General features: G+C 39.3%; 1 protein-coding gene across 1 annotated transcript in view; it reads left to right on the top strand.

The window, feature by feature from the left end:
- lamc3 (laminin, gamma 3) overlaps positions 1-19,070 on the top strand; it is a 131,570-nt gene that overhangs the window by 87,330 nt on the left and 25,170 nt on the right. Inside the window, exons 13-14 of the mRNA XM_032570011.1 lie at positions 16,494-16,682; positions 16,982-17,227. Coding sequence (XP_032425902.1) covers positions 16,494-16,682; positions 16,982-17,227 — 435 coding nt within the window. The remainder of the gene's footprint in view (positions 1-16,493; positions 16,683-16,981; positions 17,228-19,070) is intronic.

Here is a 19,070-nt window from a genome sequence, read left to right as displayed (position 1 = left end):
ACTGAATTTGATAGAAAAAGCAGCTCAGCTCTGTTGTTAAAATTGGAGGGAACGCCATGCTCAGCATGTCATCCAGCCTCAGAAGCGTCACCTAGGCTTAGAAAAATTATTATTCAACAATTTGACCGAGCAATGCTTCCACAACAACCACTGTCACACAGTTGAACACACTTTGCTTTGTACTGCATTTCTGGTGCTTATTGTATGAGTTTACAGGACAAAAACCATCTGCAGCGGCAGAAAGTACAAACCATATGGAACTTTGATGTAAAAGCTGGAAAAGCAGATTTTCATCCATGCTTTTGAGCATTTTTTCCCCCCCTGGAATTTAATTGATGATTTGAATGGATGTCTAGAGATCAAGAAACGACTGGACACCCAGAGGAAATTACATCTAAATCTAGAACTCTTACCTTGTCAGCTGAAATTTCAAAGCGAATATGGAGAGTCACTACCGTAAAACTGTACAACATAGCCTACAGCAATGTGAATCGGAATTTTGTAATACATTGAGTAGCGTAAAATACATTGTTAAACATGGCAACAGGCTTTAGATTCTGGAAAAAAAATTGAGATCTGGATGGAAGTTTTTCTTCAAGCAGAACAGCAACCCTTAACAAAACAGCAAGGCTGCAATACTTGTATTAAAACATACAATACTCCTGTGAAAAGAAAAGGAAGAGTCAAAGTTCAAACCTAAGTCCAATAGGAGCTACAAGGCCTTATTATTGGCCTTCGTGGTTCACATAATTACATGTTAAAGCACATTTTCAGAGGTTCATTAATTTAAAAAATGAAAACCATAATTTCTTTCCCACTTAACAATTTTGTGTAATTTTGTGTTAATCTATCACATAAAATCCCAATACAATACATTAAAGGCAATGGTTATGTTGTAACGAAACATGCAAAACAAGTACTTTTGCAAGATGCTTTATCAGTAATAGCTCAGGGAAAACCGTTTGCGCAAATGGTAAGTATGTGCTGTAATTGTGAAGAGATGAAGGTCATTATAATCTTAACTTAATCTTAACCTCATTCACGAAGCAAATGGTGCATGTGTATATCAAGCTCAAAAAGTGTCAGAATGTTTAACATTTGTTTCTATTTTTTTAAATGGTCACAAACAAAGCAGGCACAAATGGGGAGAATAAAAAGAAACAATTGTTCCTCTCAGTTAGTTAGAGGTGTCAACGGATAGAGCTTTTAGGCAACAGCTACAGGATCTGTGGCAGACTGTTTCTTTTTTTATTTACTTACTTTTTGCAGTGTCTGCATTATGTAGAAAGCAGAAGGATTTTAACCATAATGTGCGAATAATGTCTGTTTTCAATGCAGCAAAACCCACATTAAAAACAGCATATTTGAGGACCAAATCTTCATTTGCGAGGACTTTATGGACTTTGTTTTTTGGGGAATTTGTAATGGTGTATTACAAATTCTCTGGTTTGCACTGATCCCACCCACCAATGTTTTCTTGGAAAACCTTGTGTTCTACTACTGATGTAGGTGTTTGATTGATTTTGGGGGGGACGACTAACACTGCACATAAACCCAGAGCACATCATCAGAGTTCAGATCGAAATGCTGTCAGAAATCTGATGTTTACAGATGCTTTAAATCGCAGGTGTCAAACTCCAGGTCTGGGTGGCCTCTGCCCTGCAACTTTTAGATGTGCCTCGGCTGCACCACACCTGAATAAAATAATTAGGTCATTAGCAAGGCTCTGGAGAACTTATCTACACAAGGAGGAGGTAATTAAGCCATTTCATTCCAGTGTTTTGTACCTGTGGCACATCTAAAAACTGCAGGACAGTGGCCCTGGAGGACTGGAGTTTGACACCCCTGCTCTAAATCCAGTCTAACAGAGCCAGATGTGCAAATCTGGGTGAGACATATCACAAAAGACTTGTAACTGGAAATTGCAGTAAAACGAAGTTCTACAGAGTAATCGAATAGAATAGAATAGAATAGAAGTGCTTTATTCATCCCAGCAGGGAAATTACTTCGCAGTTACAGCATAGAGACAAGACACAATAACAACTACCACTGAGTAGTAGTTGTAGATAAAATAAAATATAAAATATAAAATGCTATGAATTGTAAAAATATGAAATGCTGTTAATATAAAAAGCAACTTAGAGCAGTCCTTGCAAAGATTAAAAAAATGCAGATATGTATATTTAAATATGCAGTACAGACCAAAAGTTTGGACACAACTGTGTGTCCAAACTTTTGGTCTGTACTGTATGTACAGCAAGTGTGCCACAGTGCAGTTGTGCAAAATTGGACTGATTAGTGCAGAACAATGATTTAGCTTTTATTGTACAGTGAGATGGCATGTGGCAGGAAAGATTTCCTGTATCTGTCCCTATGGCAGCGGAGCTGGAGCAGTCTATGTGAGAAGGTGCTGTCTGTCCACTATGTGGTGGAGAGTCATTTGTGTAATGTCATATATATTGAAAACAAGTCACTTTTCAAACAAAAAAAAAAATGTTAATGGTGGTACTGTGACAGATTTTTCCCTCCATCAAGCTGGAGCTAACCTTTTAAATGTTTATGTCTGAGTAAGTGCTGGACAACTTCAGCTCTAAATAACATTAAAACTGATAACTTAATCAATATAGACTCTTAACATCAGAGGTCTGTCCCTCAGTGTAATAAAATGAAAATATGAAGAACATGGTGTTGCATTTTCATTGTGTCACCCGCACCAGTGGTATGCTTTCCAACATCACACACAAGATGGATTATTTAAGATACACAATTCAGCATATTTTGGAGCCGGGGTCCCGTGAGGACGTAAAAGTCAGAATATATGAGCTTTCACAGCATTAGCTTCTGCCTTTTTGTTTGTGATTTGCCACTTCAATTCTCTATACCACCCCTGAAGTGGTCTTTTGAGAGGAAAAGTAAATCAGAACCAGCACTTCTGTGTGTTTTCAGAAACCGTTATATTCCATGGGAGCCGTAGCATCAACTTTTCTCTTTAACTTTAGATTGCTTTGCAACTTACTGGAGCCTGGACAAAAACAAGCTCTTTTACAGGCTGAATCCAAAGCCCAGACGTTCAAAAGTCGGTGCTCAATATGGCTTTGTGGCTTCATGAAAAAGAGGAGGAGAGTGGTGCTTTTTTTTTGTCTGATTAAAATGCTGATCTGAGTTAGGTACAAGATGAATCTTTTTTAAGTAAACCGTAACATGAGATGTTGGATCATCACACTAATGCAAGATTTTATTTCTCTACTGCTTAGAGTGAGTGGGAAGAAGGAAAGCAAACTGTTTTACTAATGCATTTCTCTGTCTGACAGTCGGGCATCATCGCTTTAAAGAAATGTAACTCAGTCATCCCCCAGGAGCTTGTGCAAGCTATCACTCAAAGTGGGAGTTGAAAAGCTACACCAGTACAGCAATAATCTGATTTCACACATACTAATCTCCACGAGGACAACAGAAGCACTGGGAATCTGGATTTAATGTACCTGGCATGTTTATAGGCGATAATATCAGCAGCAGTGGTATCTCTCTTTTTCACCTCTAAATGCAACGTCTCGTAAATGACAGAAGTAAAACAACAGCTGTTGGCTTTGTAAACAAGCCAACCTCCGTGTGGTTATTTATACATCTGCACATCTTTCCGTTCCCTCGCTTTATCACTTTCACAGCCCCAAACAGCTCTCTCCATCTCACTTGAGCAGACAACCACCCTTTCCGAGGTCCCACCCTCCAGCTTTTATCTTCTCTCAATCTTCCACTTCTCCTTATAGCCATCTTCCCCCCTTTTGCCCTCCTGCTTAAAGTCTCAGTGATCTGACCCAGTTAAGAGATGTTGCACGGCTTTGGCAGAGGGACTGTGTCTTGTGTGTGGCTCTGTGTGCAGGTTTAATATGACCGAGGTCTGGAAGCGAGTCTGGTATCACTGGCTGCCTGACTCTTCCCTAATTAGACTTGTTAGCCGCCTCTTGGCTAATGACGTCTAAATTGCTTGCAGATTTCTTGTGTATCTTTTGTCTCTTCTCAATCTTGATGTCCCCCGCTCTTTCTCTCTCTGTCTTTCACACATAGACACTCTTATTTTCTGTGCATCTTCTTGTTCATCAGACTCCCTATGTGTGTCTTGCTGTATTCTACATCCTTTTGACTGCATCTGTTCTCCCCAGTCACCTTGACTTTGTTTTGTGCGTCCTTGGCTTCCTTCTGTGCAGCGCTCTCACAAGCTTCCAAAGCCTTTATGTCTTCCCGTCTTTGAAAAGCATATTTCCTTTGTATTACAGTTTTTTCACTGTCAGTTTTTGTCTGAACTGTCTCTAGATGCAGTTGTCAGAGCTGTTTCATGGGACAGTCCAGGCGCAGTTTACACATAAAATCTGAGTACATGTTATTGTTCTTTCCGTATTCTGTGTGTTTAATTAGACTAAAATGAAAGGTTTTATCATTCTTGTAACAGAACTTACCAGGTTTAAAAATGAGCTGAAAGCAACACAGAACTACAGTGTATATCAGAGGTTTACCATAGACCTCAATCTAATGTCCAGGAGTGGACATTTCTCTGTATTATGTTTTTGATAAGAATGTTTTCCATTTGGGGTCTTCAGCCCTAGTCCTGGATATCTACTGTCCTGCAGGTTTCAGATGTAACCCTGATCCAATACACCTGAATCAAATGAATAGCTTGTTAGCAGGTCTTTGCCAAATGTGGTGGCGTGCTGAAGAGGTCATTCAATAATGGGATTCAGCTCTGTTGGAGCAGGTATGCATCTAATCCTGCAGGACAGTAGATATCCAGGATTAGGGTTGAAGACCCCAAATGGAAAACATTCTTATCAAAATCATAATACAGAGAAAGGAAATATGGATTATAATTAGCTTTAGTACAGTTGCCAATTGCAAAAAGAAAACTCAGGAATCAAAACATATTAGATGTACTGCTAAAAGCTCAAAAGAACATGTACCTATAATTTCAAAACATAAACATCGTTCCGACTTTCATGTTATTTCAGTCAGGTATTCAGATGCTTATTATGACTGATGGCAAATTCAAAAAGTCCTGTTTGAACATGGCAGGATTGTTGGGCTGCACAAGCAAGATGAAAATGAAAGCCTTCCCTAAAACTGTTCATACAAACTAATGACAAAGCAGCCAAAGCCCAAAGGAAAAGCTTGAGAGAGCTGAAGGAGTATTGGAGACTGGCTATTTCATTCAACATGCATTTAAATGAGGGCTGAAGAGTTGCATCTTGTGTAAACACAACAAAAACTTTTGTATGTAGTGAACAACACATACAGTGGACATTTTCATAGAATTTGTGTAGCTTTTATCATATTGGTGAGCATAACCTGTCACTTGCTGGTCAGGACAGATTTTTTTTATTTTTTATTGTCAAAGTTTCTGGCATTCTTGGTAGCGACTTCTGATCTTTCTTTTAGCCATCTGTACCTATATCTTGAACTTCTGTACTGAACAGAACTGGGATTCACAAATGAAAGGTAGATGTGTGTAGATGGTGTGTTTTCATACGTTTCAATATAGTTGAAATATGATATATTTCAATATAATATAATGTTGTACATGGTCTGATCCATGTAGAACATAAATGTGATATTACAGCCATGCTGATTTGGTTCAGGCACTGAAAGCTTTGTCAGACACATTTGGTAAGAATGGACTGTGTAATTTTTCACCTCTTAAGTAATTTCCGAACTCACCAGTGTCCCTATTTTAAAGATTCACATGCACACTATATTTGACAATGTGGAAAATCTGAATGGTTCATTTTTTTCTTCTGGTAGCAGAGTGAATGAACGATAATTTAGATGTTTTGAAGATTAGGGTAATTTTAACAAAATCAACAGCATATTTGTTTGCAAAATCAAATGTGAAGAATAAATTGTCTAAAAATTTAGAAGAGACTAAAAAAAAGCTGAGGTCACAAAGTGAAAATGAATGAAACAAATGGTAATCTAAATATTTACATGCTATTATTTTGTAAAATATCTTAAAGAAAACATACCATTTATCATTAGATTATTGGACGAGACAGTTTATTTTCAATCATTTTTTATTTGATTTAATAATGAGGGTCCATCTGAAAATATGAGTTTATGGGGCAGGAGTTCATAAGTTTGTTACTTCTTCCTTCTCCTTTTTAAGCATGTTAACATTGTTGTACAAAAATATGTGTCTTTTGCGCTCCTTGTTCATGTGTGTGATTTTATATTTCTATCATGTTTGGAATAAATAAATAAAAATCATGTTTATATTAACCTGTAATCTGTATGAATGTCATTTTGGCTCTTGATGATTTGTATGAACCTTTCTTTTTTTCCTTCATTGGCTGATAATACAACATACTGCTTTGTTTTTTAACAAGTTATAACAAATTATAAATACAGACTTAAATACTCGAGTAAGCATCTGACTACACCTGTGAAGATAATAGGAAAAAGTCCAAATATTGCTTGAGATTTCTTTTGAAATGCACAACAATCAAGTATAACATTATGACCACTGACAGGTGAAGTGAAAAAGAGAATTTATCTCTTTATCATGGCCCCTCTTGGTGAGTGGAATTTATTGGGCAGCGATAAACACTCTGTGTTCTCACGGTTCAAGTGGCCTTGCTTTTAAAATTTATGGATTTTTTTTTTCTTTTAGGTATTGTCTGCTCTAGTGGCCTTTATGTAACAGTTATCAGACAGGAAAGTGGGTTATAAGAAAGGAGTATGAAGTGTTATCTGGCCAGATACCCGCAGCTCCTCTGGGGTATTCCTGATCTGGGGTTGATATCTTTAAAAAATGGGACAAGGAGGTAAATGGGGAGAGCTGGAGGCAGTCAAGGTTTGTGGATGCATGTGGGTAACAAAGGCTGACCCGTGTAAAAGACAAGCTATTGTAGTTGAACTTACGAAAGACATTAATTCTTGTTCTGATAGACAGGTGTCAAAACACGTAGTTCTTTGCATTCCTCAGCACATACGGGTGCAGAGCTGTAGACTACTTGTGTGCATGCTGACCCCTGAAAGCGCAGACAGCAACAATATATACGCCTGTTGTAGAGAGTTTTTTTTTTTTCTTTCCTCAGCTGTTACAGTAGGCAATTTTACCACAATAGAGTCAAAGGCTTTAATACAGAACACTACAGGAGAATCCTTCTGCAGCACCGATTATAATCTACAGTGACTCTAAAGAAAGTCTGACTGATTGAGTTTCAACAACATTCAATTCCACTTCAAGATTCATAAAGTAAGTCTGAGTAGAACTGAACTGAATAATGTTCCCTGCAAATAAGCAACAGTGATTAAGGAATAGCTTAAGGAGTTGAACTAGTTTAAGGAGTTGACTTGGCCCCCAAACTCACCCGATCTCAATCCCATTAGCCATTTTTTGAAAATCGCTGGACAAATAGGTCTGATCCATGTAAAACATAAAATATTTGCTGCAAACATGTTGCCAGATTCTACGACAGACTTTCAGAATTCTAGTGGTGCCCACATAATTTACTTTACTTCACAATTTACATTACTGTGTTCGATTGACAGCAAAGGGGGAGCCAATGTGTCATTGAACTGCCTTCTAGCTAAAAAAGTGCTATATAAATAAAAATTCTTCTTCTTCTTGCTGTTTTGAACTGGAGAAAAACATATTCTTCATCACAGAGTCTAAGGAATATGTGTACATACACATATTGTTTTTTGGGATGTTTGTAAATTTTTGCCTGCCCTCAGTGCTGTGTGAATAACGAATGAGAGTTGAATATGGAACATGGTGTCCTCTGAGTCAGGCATCAAACATGCCTTATGTCCTTTGGTATCTTGTGTTGAATGGCATAAGCTGCCTGTCAGAGGAAAGGATGCCGGTTAAAATTAGCCTTTTTTTTTTCAAATAGATGATTAGAGTTGCATGTCATGTTCTGACAGCCCACTGGCTTTCTTATAAGAAATTAAGCAGGAAGTAAACAAACTGCACAAGCTCTCCGCGAATCTATAAGTTCGGGTCAAGGGGAGAGCTATCAAGGAAAGTTGATTAGATACCCCTGTTCATCATTTGTCACCAGGCGGGAGGACCAACCTGCTGTTTCTTCTATCAGAATCCTAATTGCTGTATAATTACCTAACGGCTCGTATCATCCTGCAGGGCGGGCCCACAGACAAAAGCTGGGATGGAGTTTATTCACCGGCTGCCGGGGAAAACCGCCGCCAATGGTGTTTCATAATCATGATTTATTAACACTCTCTGGGTTGTGTCGGTTCTATTTGCTGTAATGTAACACAACAGATTGGAAATGTTAATATTTGTTGTGGAACAAGCAGATTGCGATCTCGGCCGAGCTCCGGCGCTGTGGGGTGGATGAAGTCAAACATATGTCCTTTAGATTCAAAAGAGCGGTGCACGTTCAAATGCACATGTACAGTGCTGATTTTAGGATGGGCCAGACATGCCTCTGCACAGCATGTACACCGTAGTAATTGCATATAACCCATCCATAAAATTGGGCATAGGCCATAATTCACAAATCCAAGAGTGGATTTGGGAGAGGGGGAGAGATGATTGTATAGATAGAACAGAGACACTCAATTTTCTCTGCAGCGTATCCTGCATGCGAGTGCTCATTAATCACTTAAACAAATGAAACACGTGATGTTCCCAGCACACTGCTGGATATTGAGTGCCTGGATGCTGTATTACAGCTTCTCTGTTTAAGCCAATAACATGGTTCTTTGGTTGAGTGTCTATGGTGCATGACACCGTTTTTGTTCTCCGTGATCCTGCTGCATTAAATTTAAGATTACATTTAAGGAACTATTTTCAGAACACAGTTTCCATTCGCAGGGAGCTTGACTTTGCGTCTTCTAAAGTCAGAAAGCATAAACGGCTTTGTGCGGTGGGCTGAGTATCGCTTTTCAAGTTTGAAGACGTCCAAATTATCCTTCATTTTGATGACTTCTTGGGCTCGTTGTGTAAAGTTTTCCTTGTCTAAACTAATTACGTCAAGAGAAAGGTCAGAACCTTTTCAGACCAGCAATCTTTGACAGTGTAACTGCGAGCCACGACAGGCAGACAGAGTGTGTGCATTGTTTATCTGGCTGTTTATTTTTGTGCGAAATAAGTGCGCTGGTTGAGAGGAGATAAGTAAAGCGTGGCCAATGGGATCAGCAATAGAAATTACATGGGGAGATTCAATGCAGACTGACTACATCTGTCTGTTTTTTCTGCTCTTTCTCGCTTCATTTTACCCGCACTGTCGCTCCTCATATCCCACACTGATGCAGCCTTGGCATCTTAAGGGCTAAGCCTTGAACAAACACGGCCCACCAGAGAGATTAAAGGCTGAATAAACTGGTGCCAGAGCCAGCTTCACTGTGCATGAACTCTTCTGACTCAAGTTTGTCCCCAAGACTTTTTAGACTAATGAGCTTTGAGGACTTGAGATGGCATTTCAGCAGCATTTTGAGAATTGCTTGTACTCGTTTGCTCCGTTTTATTCCAAATAGTTCCTTTTGTTGGAAAGCTCTGACTCTGAATGTTTCATATTTCAACTTAACATTCAAATATGTATTCTGATGAACACGTTGGCCATCGTTTACAAGCGTCACTGTGTAAGTCATGTTGTGTGATGGCCTTTACAACCTAGACTTGAATATATTTTGCAATAGGAGCCTCCAGTGATCCATTTTCCTTTGCAAAGCCAGGATAAACTAAGGAGGACTTTGGTGTTCTGACTTCTGCTGACATATTGCAGTGGGTGTGACATTTAGCTATGCAAAACAACTCAACATTATTCAAAAATGTGGCCTTGCGCAAATGTCAGAGACAAAAACAACCACGTGCTGTTATGCAATAGAAGAAACAACAAGAATACCTTTTTTACTTGTTTTAGAAGGATCAGAGCAGATATTTAGGTACCATAGTCAACGCAAATATCTGAACGTCTGAATCCAAATTTTCCGGATACGGATGTGTAAGAATGGCATCAGAACATTGGATTTATTTTAGTGCAATACATCTCTATAAGAATTAACCCCGAAGGGAAATTAGATGTTATTGTGATAGTTATCTAAGTTTCTTTGGTCATTATAAGTGGCAAGAAAGAACTTAGTTTTTACCGCTGATGCATCCCATACTTATCCACTAGAAACCAATGGAGATTAGCTTTCCAGCTAACAGCTATTAAGAACAAAGTTTAGACCAAAGTGGATTTATAAAAAGTAACAGCAACTTCCATAGCAAAAGGGTCAAAGCAGTTCATACAAAACATATTTTTTTAATCCTGGTATGGATAAGAAGCTCTTTGGTTTCTAAATGGATCGGGTTTCGCTATGCACCCCAATCTAATGTGAGCGTCAGTGTAAATAATCCACAAACGCAAATATAACAGAAGTTAAAATGTATCACATTTGTGTGAAAAGCTATGATGATTTTGATATTCAAGTTGCTTTAACAGAGCAAAGATCTACTTTATTTTTGGCCTAGCTCTGATTGCATGGAAAGATTCATCTGTGGCAAGTAAGATACTAACAACTTATAACCTCTTAACAGATCCTCCATTTAGAGAGTTTAGCCTTGAAGTGACACTGATTAAGTTGATTCTCCACAATTAATTAATTATTATGTGAGGGATGATAATTTCTCTTCATGCCTTGGAGTTTAATACTAGTGGAAATGAAACTGAAAATGTGGCATCAGAGAAAACAAACGTGTGATGTTCTGAAGATTCCGGTGTCATTTTGGAGAAGTTTGTTGCTAAACCCAGAAAGATCATAAAGAATAAAGTTGCATTCTGTAGCTAAGTGACATGTTAAATGTTTTAGACTCGCATGCTTGTAGTTAAGTTGAAGAATGCATCAGAATTATTAAATACAGTCTGCATATCTGCGGCTTGTTTGAACAGCTTCATGAGGGAGTTACCATTTAATTAGACCAAAATGCATCATTTACAACGCTCTCCTTTAAGAAGGAGCTGACCCAGAGATTTAGTGAGACAACATGAGCTACAGCCACAGCTGCCAGCACTCCCCTCCCTGATACCCGGGGGCCTTGACTATAATAATTTGGCCGACAGCCTCTATACACAAAACAAGAATTGATGCATTTATTTTCCACAGTCACACTATGACAAAACAGATTTCCCCTGTCATCTGTATTTCACACATTATGTATCGGCTTGGGCAAAACATACTGCCCTATGTGGTTTTTTTTTTGTTTGTTTGTTTTTTTTGGTTAGGTTATTTTTCTTAGAAGCCTTCCCCCCTGTTCTCTGCAGTAGTCCATTTAGAACTCAATGAGAAGCCACATATGCAGTCGGAGAATATTTGTGTTAAAGTAGACGGCAGCAGTGCCGTGAAACAGTTCTGCAGCAGATTAAACCCAGCCTTTTACCCTTGAGCCTCCAGGAAGGCATGCAAAATTTCCTTTTTCTGCATCTCTTTTTCTGATTTATTTCCTCCTTTCCTTCATTAAAACAGCCTCTTCCCATGCATCGGTAAATAGATTTTATTGGCCTGCAGCTTTTTTATTGTTTATGGAGGGATACAGCTGGAATATCTTATAGTTTACAGCTTTATAGTCCGTGCTGCCATTTTCTTACATAATACTGCAAAGGAAATGGAGGGAAAAGGTAATCATATTTACAACTCTTTTTTTTCTTCTTTTGATTTCTTTTAAGCATTTGTGTCATTGGGGCAAAATGAAAAAAAAAAATGCGTAAACATTCTCATGACTCGCGTCGTCACTCGTTGCTTTGAACCCATTTGACGTGTTTATCAAAAGCCCCACATGATGCCCATTTTTCCCTGAACAACCTCCCAAGATGGTGCAGAGTGACGTGCGCTGATTTGTTCAGAAAATACATCTGACGATTTTAAAAACCAAAAGAGGAGAGCTGTGATCCTCTCGAACAAAAGCACATTTCTCCTTCCGCTCCCCTCACTCTACTTCCTCTGTCTGGTGTTAAAGCCACTACAAGCCATCGCAAACACTGATAACTGCTATCTTTTGAGAGGTCACTTATGGCTCTTTGAGTGAGAGAAAAACTGAATGATCGTCTAGCATGAACCAATCCAGGGAGGTGAGAGATATGCTGAGTCTGTGTGTCTTTGCCAGTGCCTGTTTGTATCTCTGGAGGCGTAGCCGAAATCATTTTCACAGGGTACACAGCAGCCCCAGGATGTATACTCTCTGCCCCAGAAACAATTTCTTCTGAAATGTCAAATAAAACTGTTAAACAACAAATTGTCCAAAGCTCCACTTTGAAAGACGAGAAGAAAATCCTACTGCTAGAAATCAAAAAACGGTAACCACATACTATTGTAAGGGAGGTGGTATTGTGAAGCTAATATCGTTTAAAAATGCACTCTAAAAGTCCAAAAGATTGAAAATGTATTGTACTCACGGCTGAAACCAGAAGTATACACATACTGTACATTTCTCACAGTAGTTTGCTGTAAATTTGACCCATTCCTCCTGACAGAAATGATTAAACTGGTCTGCAGGCCATCTTGTTTGTACAAACCTTATCAGCTCTGCCCCAATTTTTTTTATTGATCTGAGTTTTGTGATAGAACCTCCAAAAAAATTGACTTTGTTGACCGTAAGCCACATAGCAACTCAATGGCCTGTTTGCTAAGGTTCATTGTCCATTTGAAAGTCCCACTTAGTCATAAGCTTTAACTTCCTGGTTGCCGTCGTAAGATGTTGCTTCAATATTTCCTGACAGTTTTCCCCATGATGTGATCTATCCTGCAGCAAAACAACCCCATAATGTGATCTTACCACTTCCGTACTTCACAAATGGTGTTTACTCAAGTTTACTAGGAGTTTGTCCTGTTGCAAGTCGAACACCCTTCTTTGTTGTGTCCTTAGGCGAAGTTCTCAACCGACTTTGCCTGCCGGTGGTGATCAGAGGGCCTGAGGCACACTAACCTCGATTCTGTCAGACCCACCCCCCAGCCCCCACCCACCCCCAGGGCAGCTGTGGTTACAGTGTAGTATACCACCGTTAGTGGGAATGACTGACTGTAGTGTAACTCGCTTTGAAGTCCTCTGGACTTGATAAAGTGCTGTGCAAGTAGAGGGCATTTATTATTGAGCATTTACCCATTGCTAGCTTAGAAAACAATGGTCATTATGGTTTGACACTTGAGCTTTAGTTTCATCAGACCTCAGCTCATGTCTCCAGCTGTAAAGGAGTCATTTCACTGTGGAAAATACTGGCACTATCTTACCAGGTTCCAGTAGCATCTTACTGAGTTTTTATTTTTATTTTTATCTTTTTATTAATTCTACCTGACATAAAACAAGAAGAGTTTAGGCTGATTTAAAGTCAGACAATGACGATAAAAAAAGTTACGTCTCTTGCTATAGAGCGTATGTAAGCTTTCAGTTTTGCTTTTATATATGACTGACCCTGTATATGCTCTAGTATAGCTTTTTCTCTTGTCTGAAGCCATCACTCAGTCATGCATCCTAGTGTATCCTCCTGCAAGACACTTGATTAACAAAATAGGTGTGGATTTATGTAGCCATAGTACAATAGGGGGAAGGTGTGCAGGCAAGAAAGAGGCTATGCGGGAAGAAAAGGAAGCTGTCTGGAAGTGTGATCTGTATGTGAAGATGGCTCCTGAGCAAAACTCCAGCCCGCTTGTTTCCTACGCAGAAATATTGGTTTCCCATCACAGAACGGACAAGCAGAGTTCAGGCAGAGGAGCAGAGCGCGCTCATGTGCGGCTCAAACGGGAAGAGCACAAGAGGGGAGAGGGGTGCGAGGAGAATACCGGGATTGTGAGGATTCATATTGTGTTGTACTCCAAAGGGAGATTCAGAGAAATCCCAATTCATTAGCACTAAATGAATGCTCATTGATTCATTAATAAAATTGTTCTTCGGAGACATTATGAAAGGAAGGTGATTTGCATGGCGATAGGAAATGCAGCGCGAGGAGGTATCCAGCAATTCAGCGACATTTTGTGATGCATGGCGTTAGCTTTTCCGAGGAGCCCGTGGAATGATAATAGCATCGAGGAGGCCCTCGGTGGCTCTGCTGCCTCATATCACACTCAGTCATCTTCACACACAGTAAAGTCAGCACATTTCTGCTGCCATTAAATTTACTATGGCTCATTGGGGATTGACAGTGCACGCCACCACTGTCATTGTATGCCTTATGAAATTCAAGAAAGACTCACTTCTTTGTGCTGGGAACAATCGTTATTGCTAAATACTGGCTTTGAAGTTCTGGCATTTTACGCTTGAATGTTATTTATTATGCAGCTCACCTCATCAAAAGACTTATTTCTAGCCAGAAGCCGGGCACTTGAAGAGGTGAATGGATAATTGTTGCCTCCCCCCCGTCATAGATGTGGGATCATTTTAGCTTTTCAGGCATTATTCTGTTTTAAACGTTTGACTTTTAATTTAGTTCCATGTAGCGACAGCAGTGACCTCAAACAAGAGAAGAGAGGTTCAACGGTGACGTGAGCTGACTTGAAAATCCACAGCAAAGAGCTTCTCACCTATGCACACAGTGGGCTACGGGGGAATGATGAGAAACTTTAATGAGACCCCAGTTAAGTCACACAGCTGCAGATTATTTGCAATGCATCGCAATCTTATTGACATGTTCTTTAGAGAATAAAAACTCAATTACCGCTATCAATGTGTAGCAAAGTCATTTGACAGGTTATTAAATTTTAGAGCTCATTCCAGCTATTTTTATGTCTTCTGCTTTCAAACATTTTGTGTATGCAAACAGAATGAAATGATACTTTCGCTACTGCAGCTCACTGTCCCTTCCAAGCAAATGTTTGTGACCGACCAACGCAAAGCAGTTCACACAGACGTTATTGTAAACGGAAGAAAATCGATACAAGTTTCCAAACATTTTTACAAACAAAAATCTGGACAGATGCATTTGGGATTAATCCGCTCTGATACCACTAAGTCCTTTGGGAGATTACCAGCCTTACACAACCAAAGACTGAAATTTCTTTAAATTTTTCTGTGCAAAATAGTTTAACGTCAATCACATTGAGTGGAAGATTAATAATTTTGTCACAGATTTTCAATTGTGTTTACTGTAGGTATGGCTAATGAATGTGTCATTCTAATACACAAAGTCACAGTAAATTAGGTAAAATACAAAAGAAAATCTTACAAAGCATTACACTTTTGTAGTCACTTGAATCTAGCAATCTACAGCAGCAACATGCAGACACATGCAGGCATCATGCAGTCTGCTGCAATAAATCGCCCATTTGTAGAAATGTTATACATGTGATTTTTGTTAAACTAAATTTCCAGGTTTATCAGCCAGATGTAGCATGAAGTATGCTTTTTGCTCAATGCTTACACTTTGCATCACAGGAATTCCTGTGTACTATTCAATTAATATGCAAAATATGGAAATGGATATTTGTCAGGTGAAATGAAATGTTCTTTTTTGTTTGTTTTTTTTTCCTAGTGATTCAGAACAGTCTTGACAAAAGTTCAAGACTGTGCTGTCCTGGGCGATGAGCCGCCTTGCCCACATTACAATCTGTCTCTGATTGTCATGTAACATATGGTTAAAAAGTTCAAGGGCTGTAAATACCTTGTAAAGCATTATATTAATACTATGACATTATGAAAATATAAATGGTAACCTCAGAAATAAGTTTCACAGCTTGCAGGAAAACTCATCAACTCTGATGTGAAAAGTAGTCTCTTTCTTCATGTTTCTTCAAAGTTCCTCTTTGTCATAACAAATTTTCACTGCTTCAACTCAACTAGGTCATTACCCACAGTTGGCTTTAAGCGCGTTTGTGGGCCTTATTGTGGGCTAGGATGCTGGGCCACTGTGGGTCACTGAACAGCCACAGAAGTTTGTACAGCCCGACCATTCTGCGCATTTTTTACACTCGCATCAAATCGCTGCTGTGGATATTCTGGCAGGTCTGCGTCGCGTTGTGTCATTCAGTGGCCAGTGTAGCTAAATAGATTTCAAATGTAGCAGGTGGACAGAAAAAAATCACTGTGCAAATTGAATAGAATGCATCTGGGGCTTTGATGTGTATGCGAGTGTAAATCAACACATGTTGTATATTTAAAGTCGTTTATAGCTGAAAGCTGATTTTTTTTATTTTTCTTCTTTTTTTTTCTACTGAATTTCAGAACAACAGTTTGTTCTTTGGACATCATAGAATTGGTAATCTCCCCCCTCGTGGTGGGGGAATTGCTTTGCTTCTTGAAGGTCTTTCCGACTGCATTTGGCTCACATATTTCCCAAAGCAATTATAGTCGGGGTGAATTTAGTTGTCTTCTGCTCTCCATGGTGTGCTGTAGGGAATGTTTTATTTATTTATTTATTTATTTTTTCTAAAGCAGAATATGGACTGTACTATTTGCTTTTTGGCCAGAGACACAGCGCCCTCTGCTGGGATGGAGAGAAAAACATTGTCTGGTAATTTATGAGCAGGTGTTCCTGTGTGATACAAATGTGTAACTCCTCTTTGTGTTACAGGGGTGTGCGAGTGCTTGGATTTCACCGGCGGGACGACCTGTGAGCGCTGCCTGGATGGTTACTATGGCAACGCTTTGATTGGCACTCGTGGTGATTGTCAGGCCTGCCCTTGCCCAGGCCTCAGCAGCTGCGCACAGATTGCAGAGACCGGACAGGTGGTCTGCACCAACTGCCCTGCAGGACAGACAGGTGACGGGAGATTCCTGCAATTTAAGATGATGTGCACGGAGAGTCAACAAAGTAAATGAGGAGCTTTATGACAAGATTCAAACCACGTCTCCATAAATCAGCTTGTTACCAAGAAGACTGTCATTTTAAGTCGGCTCATTTGCTTTTCCTGTCACTGCGAAGGGCCACCTGTGATTCAGGCACATTTAATCAGCGGATTTAATTTAATTAGAACATAGTCTAATGTTACACGAAAATGACCTCCGGTACTGCCATCAAAGTCCCTCTCACCTCCTTTGCCTTTCATTGTGCGCATGCAGGCGTGCGCTGTCAGATTTGTGAAGATGGCTACTACGGCGACCCCCTGGGAACGTCGGGGACGTCTCGCCCCTGCGCAAGGTGCACCTGCAACGGAAATGTGGATTTCAACGCCGTGGGAGTCTGTGACCACTTTACCGGGCAATGCCTGAAGTGCCTCGGGCACACAGAAGGCGACCAGTGCCAGCGCTGCAAGCAGGGCTTTTATGGCGATGCCCGGAACCAAGCGGCCAGACAGAAGTGCAGACGTGAGTCACTAAGAAGGCATTAGAAAATAATGTCTTTTAATTATTTAATATGTATAGAGTTGTTTTTTAACAGAAGAGTGCCAATTACAAGTTTACACACATTTATTATAAATAAAATTATTAATTTGTCTTTTGAATCCCTTCTTAGAATTGACTTTTAATTTTAAGATAATTTAGAAAACAAATGTGTGATAGAATAGATGTGAAAATAGCAGGTGTACTCCTTTGCACACAGGATCAAAATCATATGTACACTCTCAAAAATATACATGCCCCTCCAGTAATTTATGAAAAACAATCCCTTAGAAAATTGCTGAAGCTATGTCATTCCAGAAATCCGGCATTAGTTATTCCAAACCTTGCTTGGTTGAGATCATTATCTTGATGGAACATCCAACTACAATCAACATTCATCAAATTTAGAGATAGTCGTCTGTCTTCATCATTTTGTTCAGTACCCAAGCTGCCATTGAAACAGACCCTCAGCCAGATGCAGACAGTACAGTGTTCTTGGCTTTGAAAGCCTCATCTCTACACCCACAAACATATTTTTTGAACTTTATAGGCAAACACCTCAATCCTTGTCCTGATTTCTCCAGAAAAAAATTTACTTTTCCATGTGGAAAAATGTCAAAATTTCAGTCATGCTTGAAGCAGTTTGGAGCAGGGAGTTCTTTTTTAGTTAACACCGACTCAGTATGTCGTGATGTTAAATTTGCTTCACCATGGACAATCACACTGATGTTCCCAGGGTCTTGGGCTTAAGCTTTAGTAGTTCCTGAGTTGTTTTGCAATAGCATATTTTGTAGGAATGCGTGATATGTATCGGCACTAACATCCAAATTGGTCAATATTAGTCGTTTTTAATAAAACAGTGTCAGTTTGGTAAATTAAACTGGGCCAATATTACCAACTAATACTTTTTTCCATCTTTCTGCAATTTTTTGTCTGGGGAAGGAGCTTGGTCATGAGGTGTTTGTTTGATCACGTGACAGTGACAGTGATGTAGCACAGGATTGTGGGGAACTGAAGCAGAGAACCAGTGGTAAAGTCAGCAGGGCAGTTGTTTTTTCAAAACGTTGAAAGGATAGTTAAACATATATAAAATATCAGCCATAACAGCAATATCAATAGTGGATATTGCCCCAAATTTTCATCTCAGTGCATACCTGTCTGAAGGTTGACTCAGTGCCTTAAAACCCACCAGTTTAAACAAGCTACATGATTTTTATTGCACAATTGGTCAAATATTCAGTCACAATTATATCAGGACCTTGTTTGTGGCTATGAAGAACAAGTAGCTTCCCTGCAACTTGGCAAAATACATTTATACAGATATTTTTGTGTTATGTGTGTATAATTTTGACCTTGAGTGGTTCAAAGAAAAATCCACATTTGTGGTTTTTACAACTCACCAAAGGTATATATAATCATTTTACCTTGGAAAAAGAACAGGTTAAATGCAGTAAAAGCCCCCAAATTATAAGGAGTGCATACAGACTTCTGACTGCACTATACGTTTCGTGCTGCTCTTGCAAAAATATCTAAAATCCTTCCATGTTGCAGATTTATGTTAAATGAACTTACAACTGTCCACAGGGACGTACAAAGTTACAACTGTGAGAATAGCTGATGTAGAACTGTGAAAGATATCAGAGTCCTTACAAACTCAGTTTCTAAATGTTTTAAAGAACACTGTGAGAAGAATTTTGTCATAAATTAAGACTTTTGTACATGTCTGTTAGCTGTTTTTACACTGCAACTCCTCAAGAAAAAGAAGTTCCCATCAGACTGCAGTAGAAGGTTTATAAAGTTTTACTTCTTGTATAATCAGTGGTGCTGG

The sequence above is a fragment of the Xiphophorus hellerii genome, chromosome 8, assembly GCF_003331165.1.
Source record: "Xiphophorus hellerii strain 12219 chromosome 8, Xiphophorus_hellerii-4.1, whole genome shotgun sequence".
Classification (NCBI taxonomy): Eukaryota; Metazoa; Chordata; class Actinopteri; order Cyprinodontiformes; family Poeciliidae; genus Xiphophorus; species Xiphophorus hellerii.
This window is presented reverse-complemented; position numbering and strand designations above follow the sequence as displayed.